At 41.1% G+C, this 24,825-nt stretch overlaps 2 protein-coding genes across 5 annotated transcripts in view; one reads left to right on the top strand and one right to left on the bottom strand.

Moving 5' to 3' along the window:
• Window positions 1-11,105, bottom strand: part of lama1 (laminin, alpha 1) — a 28,198-nt gene extending 17,093 nt beyond the window's left edge. The window contains 16 exon segments of the mRNA XM_056738551.1: window positions 106-216; window positions 651-747; window positions 879-1,093; window positions 1,177-1,278; window positions 1,664-1,825; window positions 2,035-2,175; window positions 2,273-2,430; window positions 2,536-2,641; window positions 2,791-2,969; window positions 3,410-3,527; window positions 3,635-3,724; window positions 3,827-4,006; window positions 4,252-4,494; window positions 7,433-7,545; window positions 7,661-7,831; window positions 10,891-11,105. Coding sequence (XP_056594529.1) covers window positions 106-216; window positions 651-747; window positions 879-1,093; window positions 1,177-1,278; window positions 1,664-1,825; window positions 2,035-2,175; window positions 2,273-2,430; window positions 2,536-2,641; window positions 2,791-2,969; window positions 3,410-3,527; window positions 3,635-3,724; window positions 3,827-4,006; window positions 4,252-4,494; window positions 7,433-7,545; window positions 7,661-7,831; window positions 10,891-10,963 — 2,259 coding nt within the window. The 5' untranslated portion in view covers window positions 10,964-11,105.
• A 133-nt stretch (window positions 11,106-11,238) lies between these two features.
• lrrc30a (leucine rich repeat containing 30a) lies at window positions 11,239-24,078 on the top strand. Of its 4 annotated transcripts, XM_056738613.1 has the most exons (4): window positions 11,239-11,526; window positions 13,607-13,876; window positions 16,467-16,663; window positions 20,358-24,078. In XM_056738613.1, the coding sequence occupies exon 4, from the start codon at window positions 20,477-20,479 to the stop codon at window positions 21,353-21,355; it is 879 nt and encodes a 292-aa protein (XP_056594591.1). In that variant the 5' UTR covers window positions 11,239-11,526; window positions 13,607-13,876; window positions 16,467-16,663; window positions 20,358-20,476; the 3' UTR covers window positions 21,356-24,078. The 4 variants fall into 4 exon arrangements, with proteins under 4 accessions (XP_056594591.1, XP_056594593.1, XP_056594590.1 ...); XM_056738615.1 differs by lacking the exon at window positions 13,607-13,876 and having other exon boundaries at window positions 11,239-11,490; XM_056738612.1 differs by lacking the exon at window positions 16,467-16,663.
• The last annotated feature ends 747 nt before the right edge of the window (window positions 24,079-24,825 follow it).

Below are 24,825 nucleotides of genomic sequence, written 5' to 3'. Positions count from 1 at the left end.
ACAAATCACAGTTACAACACAAGATATTTAAATATTGTGTGATTCATCATGTGATTGACGTTAACCAATCCTCAAAAAACATCCAGCACAACACCAAACACTCACCAAACACTCTCCGTTGATGTCACACTCTGCCGCGTGATCATTGCATTCACACTGAAGACAGTTTCCTCCAAACAAAATCCCTCCGACACGATAGAATCCAGAAATACAGTACTGAAGAGAGCGAGCGAGCGAGAGAGAGAGAGAGAGAGAGAGAGCGTGAGAGATAGAGACAGACAGAGAGAGAGAGAGCTGGGTTAAAAACAACCATACAAATCTCAAAGAGTAACAGTCTGAATCATTCATGAGAATCAAATGTAGATGATTCTTAAGTGATTCACTCATTAGAATCTAATCTGTTCAGATTCGTTCATGAGAATCACATGTGGATGATTCTGTTCAGATTCATTCATGGAGAATCAAATGTGGATGGTTCTGTTCAGATTTTTTTATGAGAATCACATGTGTATGATTCTGTTCAGATCCGTTCATGAGAATCAAATGTGGATGATTCTGTTCAGATTCGTTCATGAGAATCAAATGTGGATGATTCTGTTCTGATTCACTCGTGAGAAGCGAATGTGGATGATTCTAGTCTCTTTCCTTACCTCACATGAAGAGCCTGAATATCCCCAGGGACACTCACACTGTTCCACATCTGGAGAGATCCTTTCTTCTCCAACACCTAAAGACACGGAGCTCAGCCTGAGAGGAGAAAACGCAGATTTATTTGAACACTATAAGAACAAATAAATGAGAACACTATAAGCTTTTGAGAGACTTTGATCCAAAACCAAAGTGTAATTTCACAGCTGTAATGTGTCTGTGTGTCTCACCTGAGTGCTCCTTCAGCGCTATCCTCCAGCTCAGCTCGAACCCGGAGCGCAGCCACATCAGCCAGTACTGTCATTAACTCATCTCTCTGAACCTTGCGTCCGCTGCGAGCGTCTGTGAACGTGTGGGGCACAACCTGCAGTGAGACGTGCTGCTGACGGTGAGCACTCAACACCACACCAGTCGACTGCGTCTGTCTCAGCGTCTGACCGTTACCCTGAAAACACAGTGAAAAGTCGAGCCATCATTCAATATTCATATTTGACTCAAAACTACATCAGATTATGGAAGAAAACGTACCTCAATAATAACATTGAAATGTGCAGGAAGCGTTTTGTCCTCATTCTCCTCGGGTACGTCATAGGCGACGCTGTAGTTCAAGAAACTTCCGTATGATGTCAGCTACACAGAGAGAAGTCAAAGCGTTCATGAGTTTACAAAGATTCAGAGACTGATGACTCAATATCAGAACATCATCATATTCTACAACAAGAACATGTAAACGTGATAGACAACAACTCAATCTCATATCATATTTAATTAACAGTCTTAAAGGTCATTATGAATAACCAGTGTGTTAGTGTTCTGATGGTAGTGAAGGTTAATTTATGACAGACAGACGCTGTGGGCGCATCTGAACTGTAAATGTTGTCATGAGTGTGTTGGTCAGAGCAACATCATGCACGGACACACAAACACACACACACACACACACACACACACACACAGAGAGATAGAGAGAGTGTTAACTGCACACACGTGTAGAAGGTTTATCACTGCAGGTCACCTTGTTATTGAGGAAGGACTCTGGAGCGGCCCATGACCACACTGATAGCACGCCTGCAGTCGCTGTAGAGTTAGACACGATGAGGTTGTCCTCTGAGACAGGAAGTGAGAAGATGCTGGGAGTCTGAAGAGAGCGCAGGAGCAACCCGTCTTTGTGCTCCACCTGACAGTAAACATCAATAATTCATTCTTTCTTCATTAAATGTCCTTTACTTGAATATTAAAGATGATGTCACGACAGTTCTATTATAAAGTCAATACATTTGACCAAAGTCATTGTCTACAGAAAGCCCCGCAATGTATCAAAACAAACAGTGAGTGTGTGTGTGTGTGTGTGTGTGTGTGTGTGTGTGTGTGTGTGTGTGAATATACCGAGCCGGAGAACCAGATTGAGCTCTCACACACGTCTGACACGCCAAAACAGAAACACTCAGTACATCCTTCAGGATTATTGGCCTGCAGGTTATAGAAGCCCTGCTTACACAGGTCACAGTTGGAGCCCATCACATGAGCCTGCGCACACAGATGAAGAGAAGGAAATGCATTTGATGTGTTTTGGTGCTTTAGAAGTGTGGGGATGATGGATGTGTGTGTTTTGGGGTTGCTGTACCTTGCACACACACTCTCTGCACGGGTCGATGTTGAGACTTCCGTCCAGATGACATTCACAGCGAGAGCAGATTGGAAAATCTCTGTATCCAAAGGCGCAGCGGTCACATTTATCACCAGCAAAACCCTCTTTACACAAACACTGACCTGCAGACAAACCTACACCACACAGAAATATTGTGCTCGAATAAATGATGTTTTTGATGTTCCACTCAACAAAAGACAGAATGCGTGTGAGCTTGGATAGGAGCGATTGAATCTGACCTGTGTGTGGATCTGTGTGATTATCATCTCTGACACACACGGGACTCATGGATCCTCTCATATCACACTCACACTCAACACACGGCTCATCAGAGTGCGGAGACACCTGTCATACATAACAATATCAGAGATACTGTCTCAACTGTGATACTTAACATCTCATAACTTCAGCTCAGACGCTTCTCAGCACATGTCTAGTGAGAAACACACACACACAGAGAGAGAGAGAGAGAGAGAGAGAGAGAGGACAGGTACCTCGTGTGGTCTGTAGTATCCGTCAGCACATGTTTGGCAGTTGACCCCAGCGGTGTTGTGCGAGCAGTTGATACACACACCTCCTCCCACAAACTGTCCATGTGTGTTCATACTGAGCTTCAGATCGGCCACCGTCTGATTGTAGTAACAGTCGTCCGCTTTATTGTGACAGTTACACTCTGATGGGTGAAAGTTTGTTTCTTTAGTTTGTGTTTGGGTGACTGTAGTAGAGTAGGCGGGGCGAGACCGTGGTTCGAGTCCGGTGAGTAATTGTGAATTAGTGCCAGCTGTGCGCACACCGGCCTCGAATCACGTAGGAGATGGGAGCATATAAAAGGAACGAGCGACCGGACCGTCGAAGAGAGAGGACCGGGCCCGAACTTGTTTTACGTTTGTATTTATATTTATATTTGTTGTTTATGTTATTTCGCCGGCGGTCGTCCGTGAGGGGCCGCCGGCTGTTATTATTTATATTACAATTTTGTGTTTAATGTCTGCCGGTTCCCGCCTCCTTCCTTCCATTTTATTGAGCTTTGTTACAGTGACCTATCACATCACATTGCACAAAAAATGACACTCCGCAGTAAGTAAGGGTTTTGTGTGTGTGTGTGTGTCGTACTCTTGCATGTGTTTCCAACTGAAAGTGTTCCGGGCTGCCACGACTCCTGATGATATCCAGGACAACACTCATTACAGCTCTCACCACACGTGTTGTGCTCACACACACACAGCAGCTTCTGAGGACACACAAATGAGAAGACAGTGAGACACATCACACAGTGGGGTGAGAATGAAAAGAACTTGACATGACTGACAGCGTCTGCTCCAGTGTGTGCACTGTTACCTTGGTAACAGGATCCCACGGGCAGCTCTGGGCATGGCCATAGCAGATACACATCCCGCCCACTGAGATATCTTTGATAGAGTAATAATACTGGAAACAAGAGAGACAGACTGAGATGAAGTTTTTCTCAAAGTCAGGAGTATTTTCGTGTAATAATGCTCAGGACCGCAGCAGATCAGATGTGCTTCATACCCGTCGGGTGACGATGGGATCGACATCTTTAGGGTCTCTGTAGCTGAGGGTCATGAGGTCAGCGTTGAGCGTGCGTATTCTCTGCAGACGCAGGCGGATGTATCGCGCAGACGTGAAATCCAGCAGTTCTGGGGTCAGATCATCTGCGCTGGGACGGCCGTTTATCAGAGACGTGTGGATCTGTACAGAGATGAGAAATGAATGACTGTGAACTGCTGTAGTTCTTTAAACACCGTCTGTTTAACATCTGGACACAGTGAGGTGTAAATATTGTCTCAGAAGACAATGTCTGTTGTTTCCACATCACATAACAACTGAAACAAACTCATCTCAACCTTCTAAAACTGTTTTCTTATTGACACATGATCATTCACACAAGAAACACGGCTGTGACCCAGCCGGGTTACCCAGCATGCACCGCTCACCTCGCCGTGCTCCAGCGGCACCAGACGCGAGTAGTAGGATGTACAGATGACCTCATCGTCCCTCTTGTATGTAGGGGGGCCGAGGCGGGGGGTGACGTTGTATCGGGTCAGACACTCTGTGTCGCTGATAGCATAATACTGCCACGGCTGGAAGTTCACTCCGTCCAGAGAACGCTCCAGAATCCAGTTACCGGGTCGTGGAGAGTTGGCTGCTTTAATGATGATGTAAGCGACCTGGAAGACCTGCAGGAAGAACAAACAGACGTCTGGTCATGTCAAGCTTCATTCAAGTATCTGCACTGTTGCGACTTATTACAGAGGAGACCGCGCTAAAGCAACTCAAGAGTGTTAACAATCATCAGCTGAAAGTTCAGCTCATCAACAGTCTGATGATCCTGTGACCTTTGACTTCACGTCTGGTGTCTCTTTAAACATACGTCTCTGAATTCATTCCTCCAGTCAGAATCGATCCAACATTTACACTGTTAACGTTCTCATGACCCTTCGTCTGTGATCCGTGTGTGTCACTGTGAGTTCTGATGGAGACCTCTCTGAGCTCATCACATGTGCATCTTCTCTTCAGAACTCAAATGTAGTTTATGGTCTTAAATGAAACACACACACTGCAGATGATTTCAATCTTCTGCATTCAACTCCTGCAGTCTGAATATATCTGTCGAGTGTTGTGTTTACCGGATGCTTAGCAATGTAAAAGTGAGAAATAAACAAACACCTGTATGTGCTTGTGTGTCTGCAGGTAATGAGTGTTCATAAACACTTTGATCTGTGCACACAAGCCATCCCACAATCCTTAAAGGAACATCTTTAGACATCAACGAGTGGAAATGTGAAATGATCAATTACAGACCCCTGTTTCCACCCAAACATCACTGACATGATGAAGTACTGAGACATACCTGAGATAATTATAGGCTAGTCTATGGCGAAATTATGGGGTGGTTGCTAGGGAAACCAAGTAGTGCTGGGATAGAGCTTTATAAAGAACATATCAGACTGGATTAAAGATTTGAAACACAGAAGAACAGTCTTAGAACAAACATGTAGACATTAAAACCAGCGACCGATGGAGGTTTAGACCAATTCTACACGTTACCAACAGTCTAAACTTTACACATTAGACCAAATAAATCATGACATGTTTCCTGTGACCTCACAGACATAAAACAGTGTGTCGTGTCAGTTTAGATACACTCAAGGGTGTCTGGATTTGTCAAACACAATATTGCTGAGATTTTCCAAACAGACAGAAATCATACACACACACTAGACTCAGAGTGTGATTAACATGAAGAGAAACACTGACTCATTAATGACATCCTTCATCTCCGAACTAAACACTATTAGCATCTTTAGTTAATAAACACATGGTGTCCAAACACACAAGACAACACAAACATCTCACGCTCGTCTCAATGTAAACACACATCTGATGTCCAAACACTTCTTCAACAGCTGCAGCAGCCCACACACACGTACGCACACACTCACAAACACACACACCTGTGAAGATGTGGTTTGCTCTGTGATGTTTGTTGCTCAGACTTCAGAAGTGTTTTATGATTGTGTTTCACCTCCGGTGTGATCTACTTGTGCATGTCAGACAAACACAAAGTAACTTTAACATCTTAATATTGAGAATTCCAGTCTGTCTGATTTATAGATCTGACTCTGAAGGATTGACGCTTATAAACAGAAACTATATCTTTGTATAGATCTTGTGAGGTCAAAGCTTTGAGAAAGGAGATCTGTGATGTGATTTTAAGGTGTTGAAAGAGTTTTTAAAGTCACCCGACTGCACCCCCTCTCTCTCCAGGTGTGTGACATTAGCATGTGTAATCCTGCACACACAGCCTGAGGGTCACTGGGGTCGTCTGAATGATCCCCGCCGCCCGCCCCAGTAAAGACACAGACAATAGATTGACTCATCTTTACTGCAGACAGCCTGTGGTCAGACCTCTCCTCTTGTGCCACATCAGCAGATTTACACAGAAACGCTGAGTTACATGAGCTTATGAATCAAAGACCTCAGTGATGTTTCTACAGGGCTTGTGGTTCAGTCCAGACAGGAATCAAATCATTCATTAAATACTGGAACGTTCTATAAACGGTTTCAAATCTTCTCCAAATGAACTCTTGTGAGGTAACTACATTATTTCAACAACATGACCTCCTCTTGCGTACGGTACCCAAGTACAGTGATTGGGTCATCTTCATCCTGACATGATCTTATTGTGTGAATTATAATTCTGAAACATTTCTCTAATCTTGCATGATTTAACTGAACACACAACAGTAAATGGAGCTGCGCTGGCAGTGTTTGGATGTGGCAGTAGATTCCACTAAACAAAAAGCTGAAGGTTAATTTGCACATGAACACACGAGTGACCCGTAATCAAGTGACCGTCTTTGTGTTGAGCTGCAGAAGGAATGTGTGTGTGTGTGTGTGTGTGTTCTAGAGAAAACGTCTCTGCTTACATTAAAAGTTATGCTGTGGTTCAGTTTCTCTGTGAATGTTGTCTTTACATTCACCCTGCCATCATTACGTACACACTGTGTAACTGAAAGCTGTGCTAATTGTACCCTAGCAGTGCTAGCTGGGGGGCTTCCTGTGTGTCTGAATGGAGGAGATCTGAAGAGATTAGAGAACCTCGGGCCGTCGCACAACAACACTCTGTTTGTCTAGAGACACACTAAACCTTAAACCACAACATTCCAGCACACAACAAATTACACACTGATCCCTAATGGTTAAAGAGGAACTATTACAATGTCCTCAAAATGACATTTCATGTGTGTAATGCTGCTGTGTGTGACGGTGAGCAGTCTGCAAAGCCGAAAGTAAATTAATAAAAAAGTTATTGTCTTGGGGAAAAGTTGTCGACTCTGAATCACACGAACGAGTCATCTGTCGTTCTCAGTTCAGTTCTGGGTCAGATTTGCATCAGACAGGACAGGAGGGCATTAGACTTGCTGAACTAATCATTTGAGTCAGTCAAGAAGTAAGGTAGTAATAACGGCCTATTATTAGAAAATGAAAGTGTTTTTACACCGTGTATGTACGTAAACTTGTTGATTGAAACTCCAAAAACAATCATTCACTGAAGCAGACGTTGACTTCCAAAGAACAACAGAGTGCCTTTCAACGTGTCTTTATATGTACCTGTCTTAAGTCCAGAGTAATGGTGACCCAGTGAAACTGACGACCGTTCTTGATGCTTGGGCTCTGCCACCATTGGTTAGTGCCGTCGATGGCGTTGGTGATGGGGTGTTGTTCTGTTAACAATAAAGCAGAACGCGTTAAATAGCTGTCAATTAAGTAGGAATGCACATGAAATCTTGGCTTCTTTATAAATCTAGTGTTTCAAAGTGGTTGATGAGCTGACAGTACCTTTAGGATTTTGGCTGCTAGCATCACAGATGCGACACTGAGGGTTACGGATCCGTCTTCCAGGAACATGCTCCACTAGTTTACAGTACATCTCAGAAACGGGTTCACCACACGTGGCGTTAGTCGTGATATCTGCATCGCTGGCAAGGTTCAGGATAGCAGGGAACAGACCTGGAAGCACAGACAGAGAATGTTTCCAAAAAATACATCTGTGCATTTGTCCTTAAGCATTTAGTTTCTTTGAAGAGTGACCCCGTCCCCCCCCCCTCGTCTGCGAGTCATGACACAACTAACACATCTCAGACATAAGCAGAGACAGCCCTAAATTCTCATGAACAGCTCTTTAATGTGAAGAGTCCAGACTGATCCTTCCTGACAGCTTCATGAGAGGGAGACAGTGAAGGTCGTCTTCTCTTCAGGGTCAATTGTATGACTCATAAAACTCCCAAACTCAAGAGCACAACAACATTCTCCTGAAAGTCACCATGTTGGAGATTTAAGATGATTTGAAACTTGATGATTGTTAATGAAATGTGATTGTCAGGTGTTGTTGATGAGATGATAGTGATGTGGGACGTGAGAAGCACAAAACCTTCAATGATTGCTCAGGTTTGTCTTCACCCACAGGTCATGTGTGTGTATGTTTGACGGACCCCTGGAGTGATGCTGAACACACAGAGACTTCAAACAGCACACAGATGACGAGACTGCTGTGAGACATCTGTCCTGCGTTTGCATGTCACTGATACACTGAGAGTCCACCACTGCACTCCGTCGCATTTAAACCACTCGCTGAGCATCAATCAACACAGACACTTTTGTCAGTGGTTCCACACCAACCTTTTAGACCAGATCGAACTCCATTCTGACGAAATACTCATTTATAAAACAAAATGAAGATCAGACCCCCGTCAGAGCAGCTTATGGGTTGCTTTGGTGGGAAAGCGGAGCGGGGGTCTGTGTTTACTGCAGCTTTACACAATAGAGTCAGGAATAATTGACGCCTCGGACCCTTAACGGCTCATTCGGTTCAGTAGGCTTGGAAATAGCTTACAGTCAAGTAAACATATCATTTCATCCCTACGGTACATTATAAAATCAATGAATATTGTGATAAGCTGCAAATGGTCTTATTCAATCGTACTGTTGTTGATTTTTTTTTATATGTTTTTTCTGTAATGATGATTACTACAAAAAGAATGAGTGACTGTCAAAACATAAGACACAAAACAATGAGATTTTCTTTCAATTTAGTCTCGTTTTGCAGATGCCTAAATCTTTATATGTTATATGTAGGACACTGTAAGTTTAAAGAAGCTCATGAATACAGAAGCGAAAGAGTCGTCATTTAATAGAGGAGATTAAAATCTCATTTGAAGACAACTAGTTAATCCTATCAAAGAGTCTCCAGGACAGATCTGCAGAATTTACATGTGAACAGAGTCTGTCATCAGATCAGTAAGTGGATCTGATAACAACCAGACAATGTGATCCTGTTGATTCAGCTCCAAACCTCTGATTCTAGATAAACACACATAAAGAGCATTCATACAGCTTTCTGGAGCACTTCAAAAAACATGAAAAATCTTTCCGACACAGATCTTCACCCACGCTGTCTGCAAAGACAAAAACTAGTTTTCTCCTCTCTAGGATTGCACTACATGGCAACATGTTTTGTTCCTGTGGTGTGAAATGATTCTGCTTTTATATCAAACACATGCAGAACTCTCACGTGACCTTCAGAAGATTTAATCTCACATATACATTCAGCTAAATAAATACAAAAGACTGATCACATCACATGACCCGTCGACTTCCCTTTCACCTCACAGGACTCAAATGGGTCACAGCTACAACAACATTAAACATGTTAAACAAATGTGAGGGTGAGAAATCACATCAATGTGCCAATTCTGCTATAGTGTCTGTGCAAATACAGCAGAAATTTGAATTTTGATAGTTGAATTAAAATAAGTGTTGTAATGCAATGATGTAAAAGTACTTTTTGAATAAGTCTTTATATTTGTGCATATATATTTCTTTATTTTACTTGGATACACTTCCCCTAAGCATTTATGTTACTACAAAATAAAAGTATAGAAACAGAACTGAAATAGAGGAGTCTGCGATCCGGTCACCATGACAATGCTGAAGTAATCATTGGTTAAAGCTCAATGTGCAAGTGCACAAAGGTGTTCTCTGTGATTCATATCAACACAAGCTTTTAATGTGCTGCTGCTTTCAAAGATAAACTGATTTTTTCAGTTTCAACGAATGATGAAATGACTGTGTTGTTACTGTGAGGGAAATGCAAGGAAAGAAAGAAGTAAAAGCCAGACAGATTTTGTTCCAAGTTGTTCTCTTCGAGGGATATATTTGGGTGGAGGGAACTACATCCTTTTGTAAAGTTATTAAGTAAAGTGGTTTCTGAACTTGTATTTTGATAGTTAAGCAATTTGGCAACATGTTGTTCCAGACAAAACACTGAGCTTGAGACAGAATTTTTTCTCTGTTGTACATTTATATGCAAGCAACATTTTTTATCTTTATGCTAAAAATATAAACATGTTTGCTTCAACTTTACTTTAAATACTTAAGTAGATTTCATATAAAAAGACTTTTTCTCAAGTCATATTCTAAAAGGCTACTTTCACTTCTACCAAAGTCATTTTCTGGCAAGATATTTGTACTTTTAATCAAGTCAGATGCTAATAAATAATGATCAGTGTTTACAGACACCACAGTAGGGTTTTCATTTGGAATGTCACATCAATCAGCAGAATACAGAGACATTAACATATGTAGTTTCATCTCTTAAATCTGATGTTCTGTGAAACACTGACTGGAATCACACACACACTGACTATATAATCAATAGTTTTCAGTTTCAACATCTACAGTTACAACAACAAAAACAAGAATCAATCACAAACCTCTGATAAATGTATTCAATTGAAAACATCATTTTACACAACTTATATCAGTTTTATATTGTGTGTGTGTGTGTGTGTGTGTGTGTGTGTGGGACAGAATATCCCCATATAGAAAGAACGTCTTTTAAATGAGAGACATTTTTTGGTTCCCATGAGGAAAAACGACTTTGTGCAAATGCAGATTATTTATGTGACGGTTGTATTTAGACGTGATGAATAGAATAAACAGTTTGTATGGCATAGAGGTTATTATTTCTATGAAAAGTTCCCATAAAACAACGCAACATGTGTGCTCACCTCTCTGTTGGCCCTCCACACACACCAGGGTCGCGCACATAAGCGCGAGCACCCGCCGCCGCATCATCATCATCCTCGTCTTCAGTCACGTCAGAATAACTGATAAACTTACAGTATAAAACTCTACTGCCTGAAATTAACAGAGTTTTACATGAAATTCCATAAACTCTTCTTCTGTCCGTCTCTCATTCAAACTTTACTCTCTTTCACTCAGCTACAGGGTATCCCACCGTGACCGGAATGAACCATGTGTTCAGTCTAAGGGGGACGACGACGGGGGGTTCTGGAACGTACCAATGGTCGGTAAAATGGGTTAAAAGAGGAAAGTATTCGTGTGTTGTGTACTGCTCTTTATCCGTGACGTGTTTTATTCATATGTAAAGCATTATCATAATTAATCATATGTAATAATTTCGTACATGTAGTATTTTGGCGCGAATCCCCAGCGCATGCATGGTGTGGCCTGCGCGTGACGGATCTTAACAGAAGCGTTATCACTAGTTACCGCCACATTTCATTTTCCAGTCACAAATCTTCAAATGTATGCGATTAAACTACTGAAGTGTCGAGAACATACATTACGGAGTTTACATCCACATGGTAATGGGCTCATTTACAAGAAACAGGTCTTTAAAGGTAACAAAGCACATAAACTGCGTAACTATTTTGTGCACTCGTCAATCTTGACAGATTTGAGTAGTGTGTGTAGTTTCATACAATACAGTATTATTTTTAAGTTGCTATAGTCTGTTCTTAAGTTTTCGCTTCGTCAGCGTATTCACTGCTGCATCACATTGCATTTAAATGACCTGAGACGGAAACAGAAAGAAACGAAGGGATGACGAGTTTATAAATTGACCCGGAACGCACTGTGACCATATGGGAAACTTCCAGAGAAGTCTTTAATTAATGTGTAATGTTTTACTCTTGACCGGCCGTTTGGTGCCGCATTCCTTCTGAGAAACACCCCCCACCGAGCACATATCACCGCGCTTAGAGCTCGCTACAGATCACGTGGGAAACAGCGCCAACCTCGCTTTTGTTGAAGCTTTTTGTAGACTGGTGTGCACGTGCGGTTAGAGGGTCAAACAACTATGTATGTAAGATCTATAAAACATGCGTACATGTATGCGCGTGTCAGACGCTTTCATTTAAAGTGATTTACACTCAGTGCATTCAAGAGTTTTATCAGAATAATATAATGCTGCTGACGCAATGATCTCTAGCATATGATGAGTCTCAAGTGTGCTCTCTTTTCCTCATTTCTCTATATTTGGGTTTATACCTTTATCGGATTTGACTGTAAACTATTATAACATTTGTTTGTTATCCTGCCAAGAATTTAGTTAGTCATTTTTGGAAACACTGACACTGAGTTCTATATATATTTTATTGTTATCTTTTCTCATTTTATGGTTCAGTTTTAATAAGGCTTTCGGAGAAGTGGAATAGCTGTTTGTTCGAGCTTTGCTGCCATCTACTGGAGACCAACTTGATATGCAGGAGGTTGAATCACAGTTCTTATTATCAGCGATTAGAGAAAAATGTCATTAAAATGATCCGTGTGTTTCAGTAATATAATGACTCACACATGTGTATCTACACAATTAGATAGACTTTCGTATCTTATTTGTTACCACTACTGATCTCTCACACGAGTGCGCAGTGACGTCAGTGACATCAGCTCTCCAGCAGGGGGCAGTAAAGGGCTTGTAAACTCTCTGCACTCTGTCTGGACTGGAGAACTTTTCCTTTCTGCTTTTATCTTGCTGACAAAATGCTGAAGCTACTGCAGTTATTATTACTATGAGAGATAATAAGAATAAGAGGGAGTATATTATCTTTCATTACATGAACAACATTTACTGATATTTTAACACAATGTCTGTTTGTAGTAGTGATGTGAGGAGATGTGACGCTGGGCTGGCTTTATATTTTGATAATGTTTGTTATGAAGAGAAGGTCAGGTTAGTCTGGTTTGTTAGTTTACTGTACTGCAGACGGGTGAACTGTGCTGATGTTGATGATCGATTCATTATCAGGATGGGACACAAATGTATCACTATCTATAATATAATATATGCCTGGTTCTAGAGCTGTGCAATTAATGGAAAATTCATCGTAATCTTCAATTTTGTCCTTCAACAATAACAAAACAAAATAATGGTGGTAAAACTATTATTGTGCTGCATTTCATTTGGCAAGGATCTTCTCTTTTTCTGCGTTAAACTGCCCTGTCACAGCTTTCATTTACAGTGGTTCAGCTGTACCGTTTCTTTACAGTTATTTTTTAGTTGAATTCACGGTTTAAAAGCCAGTTTTTTTCTTTCTATGTTGTTTCAAAACTTAGTGACTAATCGTGTTAAATAACCAGGATCTCAATATTTGCCAATAAAAGTTGTAATGATGATTTTTGTCATAATCAAAAAGCCCTACACGGTTTCAGGTTTATGGCATAGTCATGACTTAAGCGAAGCTTTGTCTGTGAAACCGGGCCATAATGTATTCAATTAAAGTGACTTCAGGTGTGGCTCAACCAAAGATTTTTCACCTTATGAATCTGATCGTGTTTAAATGCAGTGTTTTGTATCCATAAATATCATTATAACCTTAGTCTGTCTGATTCTAAAATGAGTCTCTCAGTATGAAGTTCTGTACTGGTTCCTCGTGAGGTTCCTGTAGGAAAGACAGTTTTGTCTGTGTTTGTCTTCATCAGATCAGTCTCTGGTTGTGCTCCGTGTGGCTTCAGTTAAAACCTGAAGACTCTGATGGTGCAGATGGACTCTTTCACAGCTGATGCTCATTTTCAGATGGTTTTGGGCCGGTTCTGGTGCCAGTCTGGCAACATTCCCTCAGTTCAACTAAAGGCCCGGGGCAGCAGTGAGCACATCACCCAGCTGGACCTGTGTCTGAGTCATAATGTCAGAACAGACAGTCTGTTTGCTGCTGGTAGAAAAAAACAGCCAACGATCTTCAGGAGGAGAATGTAAGGGATCATTTAAGTGATGCATTACACATCAATCATAGTATAGTCAACATATGTAGTAGACATTATGTTTTGCATCTTAAAACAAACTATTTGTAGACATCTCCATTTGAACTCTGAACATATGTGATTCCAGTGTGAACTCTAGTGGGGTGGGTGCATACAGGTGTCATGTCAGGTGCTCTAACAAGAAGGTTAAAAATGACAGCTTCTATTATCTGTCGCTAGAGGTTCACACACTGCACAGCTCTTCACAGAGACCTCAAGCATTGCTCTATAGGCCCGTAAGCTTCTGATTCAGCTGGTGTTGTGTTTTACTCCTCCACCACAGTCCCATTTCACAGACGTTATAACTGACATCTTTCCACAGTGTAATAGTGTGTATCCTCCTCAAACATCTATCATTCTCCTCTGCTTTATTTCTCTCATTTCATCATCCCTCATTCTCAGATGTCCATATCATCCACTGCAGAAGAGCTGAGCATCTCTGCTTAACATCAAATTAAAGAGCTGTATGCAACATAATATTTCTCAAAATAAACGTTTTTGACCAAAGTTTCCTATGATTAAACTTATTTGCTGTAGAAACCAATCCAGTCAGAACATGTTCTTGTTGAAGTCTTCACACTTTTCTTTAAGATTGAATTTTTACTAGTGGTGGGCATAGATTAATTTTTTTAATCTAGATTAATCTAGATTAATTCCAAAATTAATCTAGATTAATCTAGATTAAAATGTCTCATTTGAATTCTGCCGAAGGCATTCAGAATATGTGTGCTACCCAAATAATGACTAAAAGTAAGTCTTTGAGAACGGGTTTCTCAAGCCAGGTGGCGCATTAGACCAGTGGCTCATCTCCTGTTTCCAAAATGCATCACAAACTGCTTGAGAAAGCTGTTCTACTATGATAATTGGTGATTAAAATTAAATTATGTTCAATAAGATGAACTTGTGTTTACTTCCGCATTAGCTAAGGGATGATTTGCGTTTAGGTGGTACTTGAGACTGGAAGAGCTCCTACAGTACATTTACATTTAGTCATTTAGCAGACGCTTTTATCCAAAGCGACTTACAAAGAGTGAGGGAGCAACAAGCGATATGTCATACAGGAGCCATAATACATTAGATCTCAATACAAAGTTACTGGTTTCAACTAAAGTTAGACCACTACCTGTTGAGAGAAAGTGTTTTTTTTAAACCAATTCCGCATTGCACAAGGTGCAAACAACCTTAGTCTTGTCGATGTTTCTATTGGGAAGCTTCTTAAAAATTAATATTCCCTGAAGCAAACCCGGCGGCTTCATAGCTGCATCCATGTAAGCACGTCACGTTTGATGCGGTAATTTCACAGTAACGTTATGTTGTGTTCAGACCAAACGCGAATGGCGTGTCAAGCGCGAGTGATTTATGTGTTAATGCAAAGAGCCAATAGACCTACTTGCTGCGCGAATCGCGCGAATGAAGCCCTGGTTATGAGATGATGAGGCGGCTTCTGCTTCCGCGAATGACGCGAATCACGCGAGTTGAAAAATCTCGTTCTCGCCCCGTACAGTGCAGTTAAGCTGGTATACATCCGCGCTAAAATATCAAGGTGAAAGTCATCATAGCTTGCGTAGTATAGACCCAGCTGCCAACCCAACTTTGAGAATAGATTAACGGCGACATTTTTTTTAACGCGCGATAATAGTCTCACTGCGGCCCACCACTAATTTTTACCCTTTCACATGAACTTGATCAAACTGTATCATTTTGGCTTTATGTTATTTACATTTACATTTAGTCATTTAGCAGACACTTTTATTCAAAGCGACTTACAAATGAGGTAAATAAGAGAAGCAATTGGAACTACATAAGGACAACATAAAGCATAAGCACAGTAAAACTGGTCTGTATTAGCGAGTGAATATAAGGGGGTGGCAAACCAGTGGTGGTCTTGTAGGCCAGGAGCAGAGTCTTGAGTTTGATGCGAGAGACTATAGGGAGCCAATGTAACTTAATGAATAGAGGAGTGACGTGTGCTCTCTTCGGTTCATTAAAGACAACTCTTGCTGCTGCATTCTGGATCATCTGTAGAGGTTTGGTCGTGCATGCTGGAAGTCCAGCCAGTAGCAGATTACAGTAGTCCAGTCTGGACAGAACAAGAGCCTGGACTAGGACTTGCATAGTATGCTCGGATAGGAAAGGTCTAATTTTCTTAATGTTGTAGAGCAGGGTTCCTCAAATCTTACCATGGAGGGCCGGAGCACAGCAGAGTTTAGCTCCAGCCCTGATCAAACACACCTGAGCAAGCTAATCAAGTTGTTCAGTATCACTAGAAAATCACAGGTATGCAAGTTTGATCAGGGTTGGAGCTAAACTCTGCAGTGCTCCGGCACTCCAGGGTAAGATTTGAGGAACCCTGTTGTAGAGGATGCATCTACAGGACCGGGTGGTGCTGGCAACATTATCCGTGAAGTTTAGCTGATCATCGATCACCACTCCCAGGTTTCAGGCCGTTCTGGAAGATGTGAGGGTTGATGAGTCTAGTTAAATGGAGAAGTTGTGATGAACTTTGGGTCGGCCGGGATCACAAGCAGTTCTGTTTTTGCAGGGATCAGCTGCAGGTGAAGCTGTGTATAATCCACAAAGCAGTGATATGAGAAGACATGTTTCCGAATGACAGAACCTAGGGACGTCAAGTACATGGAAAAGAGCAACGGTCAAAGCACTGAGCCCTGAGGCACCCCTGTATTGAGATGTTGGGACTCAGAGACCTCACCAGGATACTCTAAATGACCTGCCTGAGAGGTAAGACCTAAACCATTGTAGCACCACTCCAGAGACACCCATAGTCTTGAGGGTGGACAGGAGGATGTGGTGATTAACTGTGTCAAAGGCGGAAGATAGATCCAGTAGGATGAGTACAGATGAGTTAGAGGAAGCTCTTTCCAGTCTCAGGGCTTCAATGACTGAGAGCAGCGCAGTCTCAGTGGAATGACCGCTCTTGAAACCAGACTGGGTGCTGTCCAGGAGGTTGTTCTGTGTGAGAAAGAAGGAGAGCTGGTTAAATACAACACGTTCTAGAGTTTTGGCATTGAAGGGGAGGAGAGATTCTGGTCTGTAATTATCTAACTGTGCAGGATTAAGAGTGGGTTTCTTCAGTAGGGGGGTTATAGGGGCCTCTTTGATGACTGTGGGAAATGTACCCATGTTGAGAGACGAGTGGATAATGTGGGTCAGAGCAGGAGCAATAGCTGGAGAGATGGCCTGGAGGAGATGGGTGGGGAAGAGATCTAGCGGGCAGGTAGTCGGATGGTTAGAAGAAATTACCTTGTAAACATCATCTTCAGATAAGAGAGAGGAAGAGAGGAGTGAGCTTGTGTAAGGGATTTGGGCATGTTTAAGAGGGGGCAGCGCAGAGAACTGACGGCTGATTGTGGTCGTTTTCTTTACGGAGAAAGATGCAATATCATCAGCTGTAAAGTCAGATTGAGGTGAGGGGGCAGGCGGGCAAAGAGAGTACTAGGGTCACGAGGGTTGTTGATTTTAACGTGGTAGTAGTGAGTTTTCACAGAGGAGACATCAGCAGAGAAAGAAGGGAGGAGAGACTGGTAGAGATTGAGGTCAGTAGGATCTTTGGATTTGTGCCACATTCTCTCAGCAGACCTGAGCGTGGCACGATGATCCTGGAGAACATCAGATAACCAGGGGGCGGAAGGGGATGTGGCTGGCCTAGATGTAAGTGGACATAAGCTGTCTAAGCAGGATGTTAGTGTGGAGCAAAAAGTGTCTGTGATGCTGTTAGTATTCAACTGAGAGAGATCTGTTCAGAGGGAGGGAGCATGTCGGAGACAGCAGAGGATAAGTGGGCGGGAGAGAGTGTTTGTAGGGTGCACCGGAATGTATCCAGTGGGGAAGCATGTGTAGTGTCTGGAGAAGTTGGGTCAAGATCAAGAGTGATGAGGAAATGATCAGACATACGCAGCGGGCGACCTGAGATTGATGAGTGGAGCAGTAGCGTGTGTAGATAAGATCTAGTTGATTACCAGATTTATGGGTTGCTGAAGTGGGAACTCACTTGAGGTCAAACGATACAGTCAGGTTGTTGAAGTTGGCAGCCTGTGGTTTTTCAAGGTGGATGTTAAAGTCTCCAAGTACCACCGGAGGAGTACAATCCACAGGGAACGATGATAGAAGCATATCCAACTCCTCCAAGAAATGTCCAAGCTCACCTGGGGGATAGATAACTACAACAAGAGTTTAACAGGGTGGATGACAGGAACAGCACGTGACTCAAAAGAGATGTTGTCACATGAGGGTGCTTACTTCATGACCCTTGAGGTCAACATAACGTGCCTTTGTGTCTGTAATCATGTTTGAATGTATGTCTGTCAGCTTTAAATATTCAGAGTTTATTTATGTTTGTTGGCTCGGGTTTACAGCTGAATGACGTCTGTGGGTTCAAAGGTCAAATTGTGATGGAATACATTAATCCAGTGTATGATTTTCAAGAGATCGGAAACACAGTAACTGTGCTCAGAGTTTACTATTACTTTCCTGTTCAGCTCAGTGGCTGTAGAATGATGCTAGCAACTCCAGCGTTACACTGTTAAAGTGGAGGTATATGCTATGTTATGCATTCTGACTTCTTTACACTAGCCAGGTTTCCATCACCATTCAAAATGCGCAAATTGAATTAGTGCATTGAAAATACGCCCAATGGAAACACGTCAATTTTGCAAAAACTCTCATGTATCGCAAAAAAGTTCTCAAGCTCAGGCAATGCGATAAACGCATTTCACAAAACATCCATGGAAACACTTTTAGTCGTATTTACAAGTCATGTGGCGTATAAAAAAGTCTGTTTTGGCAGAATATTTGGAAAGATAGGATCTAAGTAATACACATGAAGTAATATCTTATATGATGACTCTAATGCAGGAAAACGAGTGAGTGCAGTATGGAGATTTATTAGGAACAGTGTGGTAAAATGAAAGTATATAAGGAAATATTGACATTTTTCTTCACTCTTTTATAAGGCTAGGTGGCACTATGCACTAAAGTTTGTTTGCAACCTGCCATAAAACCTGGAAGAAGAAGTACGGCCAGAATGAGTTATCGCCAGAAGAATCAAAATACACTTTAATCGCATTACAACATTTAACGGAAGAGCAGTCATTCCGTGACATTTAGAAAACATCGCTTAAATTTTGCGCAATCAGTAATGGAAACCTGGCTTCTCTCTCTCTCTTTCCCATTTTCAAGGTCAGAGGTCAAACATTGATGGGTATATTCTGAATACTCAAGAGGGTCTTAAAAGAGCAGGTCAGATTCTTCACTGGTTTATTTTTAGGTAGTTGTCTGGTTAATGGATTCAGCCGTGATCTTTTGTTGTGTTCTTTAATGTTCCCTGTTAGATTGACAGTATACTTTTAGAAAACGTGTTTTCATCTTTGTCTTGTTTGGAGCTGTTGTTGAAAGGGCTGTGGAAAAAAGATATAGTTTAATAGAATTATGTATTAATGTAAGAATTAAGGGCAGTCCACTTTAGGATATTGGTACAAAAAATCTCTGTTTAGCCTGATGAAGACTAAATGATTCATTTGACTTTAGACTGTCTGTAGCTTTACACATTTTATACTGATGCCAGCTGAAATTTAACAACCAACTAAACCGGTATTAATGTTTAATAATAGAGTTCAGGTGTTGAGAGTTGGCTTGAAAATAATCGACATACATACATTACTGTGAAGCATATATTCTCTTGAGTGTTTCTGTTCGGGGTGGAATATCACAGATTTCAGATGATTTGGCAACGAGACACGCAATTCACGGCCAAGAACCAGATGGCCCACAAATGCCACTTGATATTGAACCTCTTGCAAACACCAGCCTTATAACCTTTTATTCCACATCTCTGGTTATTTAATACGGCGAGAAAGTGAAAGCGTACAACTGAAGGTCTAATTGACATTTAAAGATTGATTTAATGAGTTTGTTTATAGTTTGTTTTCTTGTATTCCTTTCAGAAACCTAGACCTTATAGCTTTCCTGTGGGTCAGTGGTCACAGCCTGATGCTAGCAACGCCAAGGTCATGGGTTCGATCCCACAATGCAATGTTAGTCGCTTTGGATAAAAGTATCAGCCAAATGCAGAAATATAAATGTCAACATGTCAATAACAGTCAATGCACTTGATCTATTAATAGATGAGGAGTTGAGTCAGAATGTGAATGTTTACACTGTTGGGCTTGATAACGTTCATTCTGTTAAAACATGTTGATCATATTCTACTTTATTTTGAGTGAACAGTGAAGGGGGGGTTACAGCACCATCATATTTCACCTCGTCCTCCACTCGGGGCACTTATCACACTTAAATGACAGGAGCAACTGCAGGGTTGGTTGTTAAGTGTTGCTACAGTAATGTTGTTTGACATGGGATATGTTTCCAATCGTCTCTCAGAACTTCCACTGTCAGCATGCTTGTGTTGTGTTTTTAGATCTCTTCCAGGCAGATCACTCCATGATTCTTTGCCCGTTGAAGACATCAGCAGAAGTCAAGTGGATGTAAAGAAAACTTGATCTTGATGAGAAGAAGAATCTGGGAAAGAGAGCAGAAATGGGAGGAACGCAGTCAAAGAATGTGACAGACGAGGAGGCGATGACATCGGGAAGAAAGAGCGCAGCTCAGGATGAAAATCTTCCGACGGTCGAACGGATCAGAAAACACACGGTCACACACTTCGGCTTCAGGGTGCTCATCTTGGCTCGCCACGGCATGCTGGAACTTCCGGAGGAATTATGGGAGCTGACAGAACTGCAGAAGCTCAACCTGTCGCTCAACCTCCTGCGCTCCATCCCGTCGTCTCTGGCTGTGCTGCAGAATCTGGTGGTGTTGAATCTATGGGGGAATCAGTTGACCAGCTTGCCTCCTGAAATTGGCCGCCTCAGGAACTTGAAGGTTCTGTTTGCGTACCGCAACCGTCTGAGCGACGTTCCTGAAGAACTGGGCTGCTGCACCAAACTGGAGGTGTTGAGTTTGGCCAACAACCAGCTGACAGGACTCCCGGCATCTCTGTCGGCCCTCAGCGGACTGAAGAAACTCAACCTGAGTCACAATCATATAACACACATCCCGGGGTGTGTCTACACCATGAAGAACCTGGTGTTTCTGCAGCTGGCCTGCAACAAACTGGAAAACATCGCAGATCAGATCCAGGCTCTCGTTGATTTAAAAATCCTCATCGTGGAGGGAAACTGCATACACTCGCTTCCCAAGATGATCTGCTGTCTGACCAAGCTGGAGCTGTTGAATGTGGATTTTAATGATATTCAGAACGTTCCTGCAGAGATGCACAGGCTCAGAGGTCTGGAGAGGTTGGCATGCCACCCGTTGGATAAAGGTCTTCACATCATGCACAATCCTCTCCTCAAGCCCATTAAAGATGTTCTGGAAGGAGGTCTGCAGGAACTCTACAACTATCTGAAGGCTCCGTGATACTTTGCACATCTTGAAAGAACCTTGAGGGATTGTTTACCAGCTGTCTCTGAGAGATGCGTTTTTGATTCTGAACCTCACGTAAACACAGTAAAGGAATGGTATTTATTTATTTCTACCAACCACAGTTCATGTGTCTGTAGAATCTGTGGGTTGACAGAACATTTGATAGCATGTCATATAAAGCCATTAGAACATGAATACTAACAAAATATAACCAACAGGACTCGATGAAGATGATTTTACATTTAGGTATTTAGCAAATGTTGTGAGAAAAACAATGAAGTGATTCATCATATGGAGGAAAGTAAATAAGTGTTGTACAGAGTTACAAAGTTTAAGCCAGTTCAAGAAAGGATCAATTAAATGTCAACTTTTTCACAGATGTAAAATTGCTTGAGACACAAACAAGTCAACAGTTGACATGGACAGGGCCGGTGCAGCGCAGGCAGTTGTCTGGGGTGTGATGTGCCTCCAACTTCAACACACAACGTCAAACCACTGCAAGAGTGTTTCGAAAGCACGTCCTCACATGCGATGCGATGCATGCCCCCAAAATCTCTTTTACAGTCTTTGGCATGTTTGTCATCACAAAAGATTCTTATTTTTAGGCGTTTTAAAACGCTTGCCCATTTAAACTTCTATGGATTTCTCACTCGAAGTGCGCACACATGCAGACGCTAGTTCTCATACAGCTCAAGGCTACAAGCAAGTTCATTATCCCTTATGTAGGCCTATAGACTCAAAACCTGCTGCTGTTTTTGTCATCAATGTTTGATACGAAATCATGAACCGCTCTTGATTAAAGAAGTTCTGTTTCTTTGTTTTATTTAATTCATACAGTGAAGAAGCAGTGTTTCGTTTCTACATTATTCAGTTTCTTTGTTAAAATGCGTCTGAACTGTTAAATATAAGTTTTTTTCATTCCCTACTTTGGCCTTAATAGTCTGTCATTTTTTCTTTCTATTTAAGTGGAAGACACCTACAGTGTCCCTATACACTTGTTTAGAGAAAATACAAGTCATTTATTTATGATGGGGCTTCTTTCCCATTTTAAATATATACTCATCCAAAAGAGTGGTAAAGTGAAAACTGTAAAATTGTTGTCAAAAATAACTGAAAAAATACATCTTGATTTGATCAGATGAGAAATGTTTGAGATCTCTGACTTAAGACAGCAGAAGTTTATAAGTTTGTTGTTTTGGACCATCATCCTGTAATCCTGTAGAGTTTTTTATCGTTTACTTTGCATAACCACAAGTAGAAACTTGAAAAAATTTGTTTAAGGATGAAGCTCTTCAGTGGTTGTGAGTGAAGTGCTATTGTAGAGTTGTGTCTTTAGAAATGAAGACGAGACGTGACTTTAAACCTGGAGTGTCAGACAGTGAATGTGTTGAGAGGGTCAGAGGTCACACATATGAAAGTCTTCACTTTAAGATTTGAGAGTGTGTTTAGCACTTAACACATTAACAAAACGTCATATTCAAAAACTCCTTTGAGAAAACACTTTAACCCAACACACAGCATTACACACACAGAGAGGAGAGAGAGAGAGAGAGAGAGAGAGAGAGATAAAGGTCAATGTTCAGTCTTGAAATGGAACCACTCTCATTTCTTTACTTGAACACTTCAAAAGACATCATTTATACAACTTCAACAGTTGTGTTGTTTGAACGTTAATGACATCCATGTGTCAACAGCATATTTTTTTATAAAAACATTTTTATTTATATGTTTAATACTACATTCCTCACATTAACTATAGTTAGTACAACAGTAAAACAGGGAGAAGGATTTGGTTTTGGACAGAGATGTAAAAATAATCACAGTCTGAAGAAGAACTGATGTTGATGATTGTTTCATGATGAGATGTCTTTTAATCTTTATGTTGCTGTTTAGTGTTGCACTGTTGTTTTACAGCAATAAGATCTTTCTCATATCAATGACTGTGTGAGATGTGTAGTTTTGTTACTCTAGCGCCCCCTGTCACCACACACCTGAAAGTACATGTTTGGAATTGAAAGGGTGACCATACCTGCCATTTTTCCCGGACATGTCCTGGCCAGGATATCTGATGTATCCTCCAGAGGTCTCATAAGTCCGACGCATATCTTTCCTCATCAAGGTTTATGATTTCAGGGTTTATTTCAGAAAAGCAAACGTTATAGTTCAATGTAAAAATGAAACTACAATGATTATAAGTCTTAAGAGAAATCGTTAAATTTTATAATGTTTTTTAACTGAAATGTGAGAACCTCAGGAGGACGCACCTGAAATCCTGGCCAGCACCATAGAGTCTATAACTCATGGTCATGGTCACCCACACCTTATTTATTTAAATCATATTTTGTCTTTGTCTTGTTTTCCTTAAAATAACAAAATGAAAATGTTCTTAGCCAATGCAAGAAGAAATGAAACATGCATGTAGTTCAGAAAATGTGTGTGTTTTTTATTCCTCTTGTCTGTTGTGTGACGTTAAGCACAAAATCCTGTTTGTAGGGTGTAAAGTGCTCTGTCAGCTTTCTCAAGAGGGAATTAAGCTTCTGCTGTGTAAATCCTCACTGTAAAACAAGATTTAGATTATGTCCAGCAGATGAAGTTTGTCATCACATGCCCATATGCTAAAATGCCAATTACTCACAATCTACCCTTTAAATGGACATGTATTTATATGAAGCATCTATATCGGTTTATATTGTGTTGCAATTTATATCTCAACATGTATAGCGGCATGAATAAATGACTTGTTTTAATGATTGTGTTGTTTTACTGCTGAAGCCCTATTTATTTATTTGTATTTATTTTGTTTTGTTAATTTAGTCTTGGTTATTTGTTGTGCTTTGATGTTGATAGGTTTCTGTACTTTATAAGGTTGACATTTAGGAGACACTTTTACCAAAGCAACAAAATTGAGGAAATCAACGAAACAATTTATCTTAAAACTTTTTACTTCGGTGTCTCTGAGAATCAGATGATGGCAAATAATGGCAAAATGAGATCTGAAAGATCAAGTGAAAGTTTTTGAGTTGACTTCTCTGCATAAGTTGTTTTTAAACGTATCTTGATGGTTTCTCTGAAACAGACAGACATGTGTCTTAATGATCGCTGATTGTGTTGGTTTGTTTATTTTAAAGGTCAATGTTCTCACATCCCCTCAGGATAAATATCACTTCTGAGAATCTCATTAAGAACACTTAAAGATCATTATTAAATGTCCTGAAAAGAGAAATCAAATATAAATGCTAATAAGGCGGACTCTGACGGGACATTTATTTTGAACACGTTGAACTTTTGCTGGTGTGACTGATCTGCCTTTCCAAAAACCATTCACATGAAGCTCCAAAATCCAGTCAATGAAACCTTGTGGAATAAATGACATCATTAGCATCATATTGATTTATTTCTTTGGATGTGTGGATGTGTGATAAGGCATGACAGTAATGTATGATGAAGTGACGAAAACAGTGCTG

The sequence above is a fragment of the Triplophysa dalaica genome, chromosome 23 (genome assembly GCF_015846415.1).
Source record: "Triplophysa dalaica isolate WHDGS20190420 chromosome 23, ASM1584641v1, whole genome shotgun sequence".
Lineage (NCBI taxonomy): Eukaryota > Metazoa > Chordata > Actinopteri > Cypriniformes > Nemacheilidae > Triplophysa > Triplophysa dalaica.
The sequence above is the reverse complement of the archived record's forward strand: the minus strand, read 5'-3'. Positions and strand labels throughout refer to the sequence as shown.